Source organism: Artibeus jamaicensis, unplaced genomic scaffold, assembly GCF_021234435.1.
Source record: "Artibeus jamaicensis isolate MK-2021 breed Jamaican fruit bat unplaced genomic scaffold, CSHL_Jam_final contig_466, whole genome shotgun sequence".
In the NCBI taxonomy this organism is placed as follows: domain Eukaryota; kingdom Metazoa; phylum Chordata; class Mammalia; order Chiroptera; family Phyllostomidae; genus Artibeus; species Artibeus jamaicensis.
Window position 1 is genome coordinate 6,596,736 of NW_026521844.1, and position 12,967 is coordinate 6,609,702.

At 39.7% G+C, this 12,967-nt stretch overlaps 1 protein-coding gene across 5 annotated transcripts in view; it reads left to right on the plus strand.

Annotated features, from left to right (window-relative positions):
- The first annotated feature begins 366 nt into the window (after positions 1–366).
- The window catches only part of ROBO1 (roundabout guidance receptor 1), a 407,976-nt gene continuing 395,375 nt past the window's right edge, over positions 367–12,967 (plus strand). For 4 of the 5 annotated variants that reach the window (XM_053667254.1, XM_053667258.1, XM_053667255.1 and 1 more), the window contains exon 1: positions 367–1,394. In XM_053667254.1, the coding sequence (XP_053523229.1) occupies positions 1,340–1,394 (55 nt within the window). In that variant the 5' untranslated portion in view covers positions 367–1,339. Of the gene's footprint in view, positions 1,395–1,666; positions 1,711–12,967 lie in introns of those variants that run through there. The other variant, XM_053667256.1, reaches the window with a different exon arrangement.

Below are 12,967 nucleotides of genomic sequence, written 5' to 3' on the forward strand. Positions count from 1 at the left end.
AAGAAGAGGTTAAGCTGGACCAAGAGGATTTTTGAGGTCTTCGGCTGGGAGGTTCCATTTGGAGAAAGGTGCAGGGGAGCTAGGGGTGGCGCCAGAAGCAGGGCGAGTTCCCATTCGCTTGGATTTCTGAATCCTGAGCAGTTTGATTCTCACCTGAGGGCGCACTCGGGCATCTCTGGAGTGTGTATGGAAATATTAATGACCAGAACTTGCTAGACAGGGTAGAGTGAATCATGGAAACTGCTGCGCGGCCCCTTTAAGTATTCCCTGGTTGGGGAGGAGAGGGAGGAAACTGGGAGCCGCGGGGACGGTGGGGAAAACCCACAAGCAATTGAGCCAGCAGAGAGGCAGCGTGAGAGCAGAAACTTCAGACGAGGTTGAACCCGTCGGATCTCGGGTGTGCGGCGGAGGCAGTAGCTCCCACCCGCCGCCGCAGCATCCTCTTCGCCCCACTCCGCCACCCCGGGGAGGTTCGGGAGCTGCCTGCCTGCAACTTCCAGGAGCCAGGCTTCGGGGAGCCACCCTCAGAAAGTTTGCACTCCAGCGTCCTAGCCTCGAAGCGTTCGGGGTGCCTTGGACGCGTGCCCTTACGGGGCTGGGGGTTATGGTGAGCACCGCGCTGGACTGGAGGCGTTGGGGAGGCATGCGTGTGTCCGCGGACCTGCTGCTGCTGCTGTCTCTAGTGCCCTCTGTATCACCCAAGTGATGGGAACAAGGGCCCGCCCAGGCAGCCGCTGTCGCCGCACCGCCCCCTCGTTCGCTCCCAGCGCGCGGAGTCACCCAGGCACACCCCCAGCACCCCGTGCCCGTCCTCCTGAGCTGCCGCCCCTGCCTAGCCTGCCTTTGCTGCGAGTTGCCAGCTGTTGACTGGGCTCTCCTGGAGAACAAGAAGCACTTTTTGGCCTTCTCCGATTCGTTCTCCCACCCCAACTTTGCTGCCACCTCGGCTGCCCTCGCTGCGGCGCTAGGCGCACAGTCTGGGGGCGCACGCCGGGAGGCTCCGAAAGACGGTGAAGGCAGGAAACCGCACAACTGCTCTTCTGCTTCGGCTCTTTGTTGTTTGCTTTGGATGGTCCTTGGAAGTGGCTAAGCTTCCTCGTAAACTCTGGAACCAGAGAAGGCAAACCTTGGGATTCTTAGCCTTCAAAGTGCGTTGAGATACTGACAAGCGTCCAGAAAGGTCTACAAGTAATTTATCCTGAAAACTCTTGGCGGATTGACCCACGTTGCTTATATTAAGCCTTTGTGTGTAGTGTGTGTGGTGTGGATTCATAAATTAGGGGACCTCACTTCTACACCCTCTTGGCATGAGACTGTATGCAGGATCCACCCGAGGACAATGATCGCGGAGCCTGCACACTTTTACCTCTTTGGATTAATATGTCTCTGTTCAGGTAACCTCGCGTCTTCTTTCTTCACCCTGCATCCGTCCCTTCTCCACTTCTCAAATCAGACCCCGAGCTGCATTTCGCCGACCTCTCCCTTTTAAGGTCGGAGGGGCTCGTTCCCTGAAGGAGTTTCAGGCCAAATGGTTTCTAGTTCGTACCTTGGGTTGTCCTTTTCTCTCTATTCCCCAAGACCGCCCCAACCCTGATCACTGTCCTCGGCCTTTTGCCAAGTTCAGGACACGCCCAGATTGCTCTTGGCAAACGTTGGTCGGAGCGGAGGCAGCGGTTGGTGGTGAGCAAAGGGCCCCCGGCATGAGCCGAAGTGAGTTTCATCCCTGGGCTGCTTCCTTTGGGGAGGGAGGTGTGCGCCCGGGGATGTGGCCCGGACACCCGCCTAGATTCCTGAACCTGGTCCTTCAATTCGCCCCTCCTCTTCCGAGCACAAGGGGTTATTAGTAGTTGTTTTATGTAACCAAAGTCTGTAATTAAATTCGATTCTGTAGAAACTTCAGGAAATAACTCCTTCTTACGGTAGGATATAAACTAACTACTCTGCCTGGCTGGGTTTAGAAGGAAAACAGGAGTTTGTAAGTATCTGAAAGGGAACAGTTAGTTGCCCGGGAATGTTCATGGGCAACGGAAAACAGAAGGGTGAATTTAGGATTTGGGGGATTAATGAAATAGCACGAAACTCTCCAGATGAAGTTTTGGAAGGATGCTGCAATGGAATCCTTCTGACATAGAAGTATACACTGTATCCACACTTACAAATAGTTTTTTTTACACTCCCTAAGAAACTTTTACTGTGGGTGAACAGAGCCAGGACTCAACTTTTCTTTCTTTCCTTTTGGTAGATTCTGGTTTCAATCAAGGATCCAATTTCAGGCTTTAAAACACACACACACACACACACACACACACACACACAGTACCTCAGGGAATTTTTTTTATAGTGGAATACTGAGCTTCGAGTTGCATCAGGGCCCATAGGTTGAAGTCACTCAATCTGCATGATTATGAAACAGTTTTATAAGGTGGGTTTGAGCATTTTGTGGCTCATAGCTTTGGGTTAGATTTTGACCATGGATTTTACATCATAATAGAATATGAAAAATAAAAATGCACATCAGGTAAATGATAGCAAGTAAACCTTTAAAATAATTTCAGCCCAGGAAATACGCTCTCTGGCTAAGAAGAACATTTGTGAAGAAACTAGATAAGAAATTCGTTCAATTGTTATTCCTTTGAGGAAAACAGAAAACTGAAGTTCCAGCCATGCATGTCTGATCTGTGTCCCAGTGGATGGATCAATAGATTTACCTAACTCTTGAGGCCGCCTCTTCTTACCTCCAGCTTCTCCTTTCTCTAATTTCCTTTTTTCTTCATTTGCAGATCCAAGTGATTGAATAGTTACTTCCCCATCCTCCCCAGGCCTGGTCATGGGTGCAAATCAGAAACATTAAGATCTGATCCCTCCGTTTGTTCCTCTTTACTGTGTCTCCCCCAAGTTTAATTTACAGCTTCAGATACCTTTGAGATTTTTGTTGATTCACCTTCTCTGTTAAAGTTTATTCACGTGTGTAAAGTGAAGTGTCAGTGTGATGAATGACTAGAGGGGCAGATTACTGAAGATAGGGGGATTAATGGTCATTAGTCACTGTTTGAGTTGAGTGTGTATGTGTTGGGACATTTTATCATCGCTGTAGATTAAAGATAGGGTCATGCTAATTGGGAGGATATCACTGAGAGCTGGTTGCTTCACTGTGCACTTTCTGTCTTCACTTGGAGATATCTGGGGGCAGGGAAGGCGGAGGTGTAGCGCCCTTTCAGATTTAGTAATTTGATTAGCAGTTAGTATCTTGAGATTTGTCATTTAAATCTTAGACCTAAACTGATTTCTGGCTTTGTTTTTCTAATTTAATGCTCCAGGTAAGCCACTGATGATTTTCAATAAACCTGCATTTTTCCCCGTAGGTGTGCTTATCTTCCTCTTTGGCCAGGTTTCAGGTCAGAAGTGTCATTGTGAAGTGCTCTCTCATATTTAACCTGAGGCTCTTAATCATTCTTCCGATTACTTTTGCTCGTGCTGTGAATCTGAACTTGAGGGGCCAGTCAGATTACTGGGCTGCTGGGGTGATTTCATGGCAGCGTGCTATTCTAAAGCTACACTATTGACTTGAATAAAACTTCACAGAACTTGGATAAGTAGAGTTGTGTGTGCTCAAGACACCTGGTCAGGGAATGAATGAAGTTCTTGACAGACTGCGTTTCATGTATAGCCTCCAGCGTAAGATCACAGTCTATCACTTGTTAATGGAGTGCATTTAAGAGAAATGTGGAGAGCTAACATGAATCAAAGTGCATTGGGGGTAAAGTACCTTCAACAAGATTTAACCTGTAAAAGCATCTATTGGTTGTCAGTTATTTTTTTCTTTCTTTCTTTTTCTTTTTAACATGGCTGCCAACTTCACAAAGTCCTGCAGTCTTCTTCAAATATATTATAAACTTCATTTTGATGTGTTGATATAATACTTAACATCAAATACTGTGTTTAAGAGTATGTGTTTGCTTTGTGTAGCCTTTTCTTTAGTAATGTAATACTATAATATATAATGTTTTATTCTAGGAAACTTAAATTTTGAAGAAAAATGGGTATTTCTTTAGAAATCCATTTTTAAGATGAATTCCTTTAGTGAGTGTGTATATTTGAGTTCTTTTTGATGGATAGCTAGACTTTTTATGAAGGGAGCACAGTGGGTAGCACTGAAAAAAAACTGCATTTTCTCTCAGGAAGGGATTCCTTCAGAGACTTCCTCTTCTCAACTCCGGTTGCTCAAACTTGCTTCTAAGGGAAAAAGTGATTGAATTTCAATTCAAATTTAGGGTGAGATCTGAATTTCTAATAAAATGGAAGTTCATTCATGTATCTTTTTTCCTTCTTTTTTTTCACTTTCCTTCTTCCCTTTTTCACTCTTCTTTGTGCTTTGAAGAGAAACATTTTTTTAGAAAAGTTTTGCAATGGGAACCACTTACCTGGGTCTGGTCTTTCTTATTTTCCCACTTTCTTCCTTCCATCTTCCCTCCTTCCTCTCTACCTCTCTGGAAAGATTCTTTGGTAATTCTAATAAGTTCTAACTAGTCTCTTTATAAACTTTCTGGCTTTTAAATATAGTTACCTGAATACTGTGACATCATTGAAAATATACTTATTTCTTGGTAGTGGGCCCTCCGACACATAAGATATTTATGATTATAATGTTTTAGGACAGAAAGTTTACCTGAAATTTTTCCTTAGTCTGTGAAATATTCTTGTATGGATTAAAGTGGTGCAGAATGATAAATTTCAAACCTGCAACGATAGTTGTTTGTTTGTTTATATAGTTTACATGGAGTAGATATCTATAATTTACAGTGCTGAGCAACCAGAATGCAATTGGGAAGAAACAATAACAGTTTATCAGTGGAGATCATAAATAGTTGAGTCTTCATGTATCATCTTCTGTGTTAATGGAAGATGCTAAGGCGACACTTATGCTAATTTCTAGCTCCTTTAAAAATGCTTGATTCTTAAAATAAAGGCATAACTGCCTTGCAAACTTGATGTCTTGTAGGAAAATATAAGGAAATTAAAATTGTTATTTCAATTTAAAGTTAGACCTGGGGTCACCTACAGAATAAATTTAAGGAATTTGGCAATAAGAAAGGGCGAAACCAGAAGCGGAAGTCTAGAGAAGTGTAGTAGAAATAGGTCCTGAATTTAGCTGGGTTTTAAATATTGGAAGAGGTAGAGTGGAAGTGGAGCAGCCAAAATCCAAGTGTACCCTCTGATCCCCCACACACAGTTGGAAAAGCATCTCTGAAAAATGCATTTCTGAAAATTTGATGTCAATATATATGCTCTGTACTTCACAACTAAATAATGTAGACATTTTGCATTTTTAAAAAACATTTTGAAATGTTTAAATCTTTAATAGAATCAGAATAGAATAGTTTATTTTTTTCAGTCTTTACCCAAGGATATGTGTATTGATTTGAATAAAAGAGGAAGGGGTGGGGGAGAGAGAGAAAGAGAGGTAAACGTCAATCATTTGCCACCTGAACCCTCCCCAACCCAGTACTGAACCTGTAACATAGGGATGTGCCCTGACAGAGAATCAAGAATCGACACCAGTGACCTTTTGGTTTATGGGAGCAGCGATCCAACCAACTGAGCTACCCATCCAGGGCCATAGAACAGCTTTTTAAAGCTACAGTTAATAAGACTTTAGGATATTGACTGCTTCATTTTTTAGAGGAGTAAAAACTAAGTAGTTATTTTCTATACTGTAACACTTTTGCTTGGAGCAGACTAATAAGAATAAGAGAAGGAAATAATAAAAATAATGAGATGGATTTTGAGTTGTGTTGAGCTATAGTAAACTTTTTGATGACTGCTAGTACTGTTACTATGAAGATATGACTGTTATTTATTGAACACTCACCGCTGTCTCATTTAGTGTTTATAAAAAACCCTGTGGCATAGGTGCTGTTATTAGTAAAATATTACCTTCTCCTTGTTTGATGGTTGTGGAAACTCTTCATGGAGAATTAGAGGTATGGATGAGCACAGATTTGAACCAAGATGATTCTGAAACTTAACTACCATGCACTTTTCTAGTTTTAAGAGAAAAATGAAGAATTCAAATAAGAAAGGTTATGGTTCAATCATTTAAAAAATTTTTTAAACTTGTCTAAAAACACTACCTAAATAAGACTCTGGTTTGAACACGTAAGAATTTGAAAGGGAGGCATTCCTCTCTCTGCCATCAAATAACTGGTCTGTACATTTTTAGATCACCAGGCAGGACAATTAATTCATTACATCCAACATATTCATATTCAGACTATATTACTTCTGCATTTTCTGGCATGCTTTTAAAAGCAGAGACTGAACAGAAGTCAAAACAGTGATGCAGATGTGCAGAGATTCCAAGTTGTATTTTGGAAAATGAATGCCATTCTCATTCTTACACACTTGAGCAAAGATGTTGCTCTGAGTTCCAAAGCAAATAACTGGTACTCATCAGGGAGAGACAATCATTTCCCCTCTGGTTGTTCTTCCCCCTCTGGGTTGGACAGGGGCGAGCGGTCATTTAGTGGTAGATGAGCCTTCTGCTTGACTGATGTTCACAGATGACTCACTTCATGGTTACTGATCATGGCAGGGTTGAGGGTTAATACCTGGTTGATCAGCTAGTTGGAAACTGCTTAGGCATAGCCAATAAAGTTGCCATCCTGTGGAGATCAAAAGGCCAGCTCCTTTCTTTACAATTCTGGATTAGCATGGTTTCCTATTCCCCTTCTCCCACTACCTTCAGCCCTTCCCTTCAGTCTTACTGTTGAAGAAGAGGAAGAAAAAAGATTATCTGTAGTGTACAGGGGGATAGCTTTGATCTCCACTTCTTTGCCTTTTCCTCTTGCTCTCTTTTTTTAACATCCAAAGGCTATTTCTCATACTGGAAGGTGTCATGTTGCTTGCTTCATGGGAGAGCTGTCTCATTTTCCCTCAGCCAAAACAGGCTGCTACAAATCCCCTTACTTCCGTGATTTTACTTGGCTTCCAAACATCTAATGACAATGTTGTTTCACACATAAAGCAATATTTTGAACTGCATGACTGCGCATATCTTTCTGACTACTTTGAAGGAGAGAAATGCCTCTGTGGCCTTCACAGCTGTCTGTGGCTTAGCCCAGGAAAAAGAATGCCTGTTTATTTAATGAGTTAATTTTATTATTTAGGAGAGAGTGTATAGAAGGTAAACAACTGTAGAAAACATTCTGGGATCACAAGTTTGGTGTTAATAGTCCATAGATGTAATGCCTGTCACCCAGTCTGACACTTAAATGAGCAGTGAAAGCACCATCAGTGGGTACAAGCAAATGTCAACAGAGCAGTGTGGTTCTGTGTTAAGTGGGAATATTTCTGTGTTAAGTGGGAATATTTCTGTGTGTGTAAAGTGATTGATTTGTATGCAGCATATAGAGAGTAATAGGCTTCTGGTCCTAATAATACTGGGTATTTTGGCGCTCAGTTTTTTAGATCATGTTAGTCTTTACTAGAAAACCTATTTTTAAAGTACTTGCAGCAGTAGCAGCTCATGGTTACCCTTTTGCAGATGCTCTTGATTGGATTTCAGAAAGTACCAAGTTCAAAGTGTGGGCCACCTATGTCTGTGTTCAGCTCATGTGTGCATGACCTGAGAACCAGGGGACAGCTTGTCCACAGTCAGCCATGGAGGGAGCAGGGAATCCTTGGAACTTTTCCCCAAAATTATTTGGAAGAAGTTCTGCTTGAGAATAGAGACCCAGGTGGTATCCCCACTGCCTGGGAGATTCTCCTTTTAAAGTGAAGAAATAGAATAAACAAGAATTGAAAAAAAAGTTATATGCGGCCACTTACTACTTTAAAATTTATTTCAGGTGTGTGTTTTCTCTTTATTTAACTTAAAATTTCAGTGAGCATGACAAGTGTTTATTTGACCATGAAATCTTTTTTAGCATGATATATGTGGTTGTAATTTATGCACCATTATGGAAAAAACTTCAACTTGGTAAGCTCATTCCTGGAGGTTAGGAAAGGGGAAATAAAAACCCAATTCTAGTTTCTCTCCACTAGCATGACTGAGGCCCTTTCATGTCCTTCGCAATTCCTGGTAGAGTTTGAAAGGAAAACGTGGCCAAAGAAAAAGCGAATCAAGCTGCAACATATCTGTTTCAAGATCATTTGCTATCATCGTATGATGCTAATGAGAAATTAAGACTCATAATTTGATCTCTAAACTTGAATAACCTGCATACTATTATATTTTCTATTTTTTTAAGTAAATTAAAGCCCTGGCTGTTGTAGCTCAGTGGATTGAGTGCTGACCTGTGAACCAGAGAACTGGGGTTCGATTCCCAGTCAGTGCACATGCCTGGGTTGCAGGCCAGTTCCCAGCAGGGCACTCATGAGAGGCAACCATACATTGATATTTCTCCCCCTTTCTCCTTCCATTCCCCTCTAAAGATAAATAAATAATTTAAAAAAATAAAGTACATTAAAATTTTTTATTGATTTGAGAGAGGGAAACATTAATTTGTTGTTCCATTTATCTATGCATTCATTGGTTGATTCTTTTATGTACCCTGACCAGGATTTGATCCCACAACCTTGGTTTATTGGGATGACACTCTAACCAACCGAATTACCTGGCCAGGGCTATATTTTCCGTTTTAAAATGTTATTTTATTTTCCCCCGTTAATGATGAACTAACTTTCAGTTTGGCTAATGGTGTCTGCCTGCAATTTTCTTCCTATGTAAAGGAAATATAAATCTGCATGTTTTAGTTTCATAGATCTAAAGCTGATTTTGTTTACTTGACCTAGATTTTAAAAGGCCGACTTTATTGCTCTGAAACTTCACTAAAATGATGCTCGCTCATATATACAACAAAGTGAGTTAGAGCACATTTGTAGGTGTCAACTATACACCTCTGGGAAGCTTTCAACTACTTTAGTTGCCTGGCTTAGGAGTAAGTGCAGTGTCTGCAGACTATTCAATTAGCAAGTTATCCTTGGAAAGTAAACTGGCTTGTGCAGGCTGCGAAAGATAAACACATCCGTTTTTCTTTGTTATTTTTGAAGGGAGGTGAAAGTCTTAGCAACCTGGTATTAAGTTGGGAACTAGAACTTGCTTAAATTAATGAACTTAGTAATATATTGTTAAAATCTTAACATGCACAGTGAAAATAAGAGAGAGGCAGAGCCTTTACTTGGGTACTATGCAGAGAGGATGGACATTTACTTACCAGATAGTTGCTATTAATTTTGACGAATTAGGGTAGAATAGAAGCAGCATAAGGGCAGCTTTTCTTTAGATTCAGTATGGTCAGACAGGAAACAAAATTCATAGTGTTCTTTGGTCTTCTTTTCCTATTAATGGTCATTTAGTCCCAGGAGCTCTTCATTTCCTGGAACTTATATTCAAAGTCATCTTTTCACCATTTTGTATTTGACATATTTTACATAATATTTTAAACATTATGGTTATAAATATATGTGTTAAATATAGTATATATAATATGAATAATATACATTAGTACATAATATTTAATACATATATTTTAATGCAATGAGTGAAGAAAAACCAAATGATGAATTATGATGACCTGATACAATATAGGTCCAATCCCACTGAACCAGAAGGACTATGAATCACTAATACTATCTCTAACAATAGTAATTACAAAGCCTAAAATTTTGAACATGTTTACTATTTATCTAGAAAAGTGCTAACATGCCTTACCTAATACCACATTAAGAATGCATGCATTGCTATTACTCTTGTTTATCAACATGGAAAGTTAGTTCCAGAAAAGTTACAATACTTGCCTGGAGTCAGCTAGTTGGGTGGAGTGAGGATTTGAAAACAGCCTACCTGATCCCACAATTTTGCTCTTCACCACTGTTCAGATACATTCCACTGTTTCTTTAAAAGAAAATGATTGTCCTGGCTGGTGTAGCTCAGTGGCTTGAGCTTAGTCTGTGAACCAAAGGGTTGCCTGTTCGATTCCCAATCAGGGCACATGCGTGGGTTGCAAGCCAGGTCCCCAGGAGGCGGTGCGTGAGACAACCACTCACTGATGTTTCTCTCCTTCTCTTTCATCCTCCCTTCCGCTCTCTCTAAAAAAAAAGTCTTTAAAACAAAGAAAATGATTGTGGATAAAACAGTATAAAACGTATGGATAGCAAAGGTAAGATGCTTTTTTGTGAGGGAAATAGCATGTGCTGCTAGGCTGTTTTAGTTCCTTTTTAGCTGTTATATTTTTCTGGTGTATCTGATTATCTGTTTCTCTCTTATGTGTCTCACATGGTAACCCACAGTAAAAAGTACACCCTGGTATTGTACATCATAAAACACAGAAATGTAAGTCCAGCCTCATAATATGGTTTAGTGAAATTCAGTGCTGTTAGGTTGTGGAGTAAAGCTGAGATAGTAAGACCTAAGTAAGTTTTATGATAGCTCAACTGTGTAAGTGAATAGAAATTCCCTCACAGAACATAGTATGACTGGATCTAACTTCCCTAAGAAACTGGTGTTCAGTTTTTGATTTTTTGCAGGAAAAAAAAAAAAGACACTGAAATAGAGAACAAGGGGATAGTGATTTTTGAATTTGAAAATAAGTGGTTTACTTAGTGATAAGGTGCTGTAGATAATTATATGAAGCAGCAGCCTGGTTAGAATCTGTGATTACTATTCCTTTAAAGGTGTATTCTTCGCAGGTGACAAGTTTTATAGAAAGCAAAGAATGTGGAATTGGTTACTGTGATCCCTGTGAATGAAACCTGCCAGAGACTAATAGCTATCAAAAAAAGTGCTGTAATCCCACCCCTTCAGAAATAATGTAGTTAGTTTTTAATTTGCTATTCTTTTGCTTTACTTATTCTTTTTAAAAAATATATGCCTGATAACATTGTTTTCTAATTTCTTAGGTATAGGTTTCTGAGCTTAACTCAGTGTTACCTTCAAATGTATAGATGGAAGGGACATTTATATTCTCATCTGTATTTCTGTAGATTTGTGACTTTACATGAGGCTCAGTGGAAGACTAAAGCTTTTCCTAGTTCCTTACTCGGTACCACTAATGAAAATGTTATCATATCGAAAACCTTCCTTTATCTGAGACCTGGGGTCTTAGCCTTAAGGCTTTTACTCTTTGTTTTAAAATACACTGTACAATAAATTTACTTCTATGCATTTTACCATTCATTTGTGCTTGATAATGCTACTTGTTTATTATTAGTGGATCTTAATAACAGTTTATTGCCAGTAAGTTATCTACTATCCATCTTGATAACAATTAAAATTATTATTAATAAGCTGTCAACTTTTGTTGTTAGACTCTTTAAAGAGTGTTTCAGACATACCTGATAACGTGTAAGAGTTTTTCATACAAGATACAGTCTATGTACCTATGGACCCAAAATAGAATGTTGAATCACATCAGAGAATTGTTGGCACTAATGAATGAAAGATGATTTGATATGATGGGAGAAGTGAGAATAGCATTTTGGGAACTGATAGATAAAGGTGATCTACTTTCTCAGCGACATCTTCCTAGAATGAGTAGGTTCCTTCCCCAAGAGTGCTGAGGGAAAGAATGGCGCACATCGTGTTGGGCGAATGTTTGAGAGGTGCGTCCAGGAGCAGTGATTTGTAAAATGGACACAATCTATTGGAAGAGGTAGGTTTTATAGCTGGCTGTATTATAGATTTTCACTTACAACATTGTTATATTTTAGAAGACATTTAATAATTACATTCATTCATTTTTTTCATTTATTTAATCAATTTTCCAAGGCAGCAAAGTATTTGTACAAAGCTTATTCTTCGTATTTAAGGAATTCGTGGTAAACAGTTGATTACCATGTAGGTTAATTTACTAGAGGTATACGTGACTGCTGTGCATTCCTCTGTTAGATCATAACAAGCTTCCAGCAAATGGAGAAAAGTTTGTAAAATATGTGTAAATGTGATGACCTAGTTTTTAAGAAGTTTAGACTTTTTGGGGGTACTTTCTCTGAAGACATAGATAGCAAGCAGTATACAGATAAACGGACTTAGGTATAATACTGTGTGTATTACCGGTTTCCCACCATTATCCAAAAATAGCATTCCTATGAAACCTTTCATAAACTGAGATAAGGGAAGAAGCAGTTAATCTTAGGACAGATCTTGGCTAACAGAATCACAAAGTAATTTTTAAAAAATTAAATTTATTGGGGTGACACTGGTGGATGCACAAAATAAAAGGCGATAAAGCACAGATGCCCACAGACTCAGTTCACAGTATGACGGCTTGTTTGTGAGATGCCGGGGAAAGAGCTTCCCAGGAAGAGTTTGGCAGGAGCACATCTGGTGCTCGCGGTGCGTGATGCTTTAGGAACAGCTAGCTGTAAAACAAATGCGCAGTGCTACTTCTGCTTTTTGCCTTTCTTCGTAAAAGAGAAAATTCTTTTTTTTTAAATTTATTTTTTAAATTGATTATAAAAGAGAAAATTCTTTTTGAATTTCTTTCGATTAGCTAAAACAGATGCTAATATAATTCTTTAGTAAAGTGGCATAAAGCAAACTTTTGAAAAAAGGGGGGCTGCTGGATTGATCTTATGCCGTCAGAATCATTTGGACAGCACCTTGGAACATGAACTTCATCTGTGCTGCCACCCTCTCCCCAAGCACCCAGAACAGGTGGTCTTTATCCTTCTCTCACTGCTCTCGGGCATAGGAACCATTTCATAGTATAGAGGATTCCATTTACAGATTTTATAAAATTTCTTCTCATTGAGTGGAAAATCAACTGTCTTCTGTCCTATAGACCTTGGGTTTTATATTCCAAAGCTGCCATGGTAAACTTAGTGAGTTTCTATGTGAGATTGTTTCAACATTTGCAGCCAGTTACATTCTTTCTAAACCTTCTATTCCCCAGACACTTGATCCCCATTTTCTTCCAGGTTTCCTCATATTATAAAGAGTCATTTTCTTTAGTTATGTTGTTCTGTT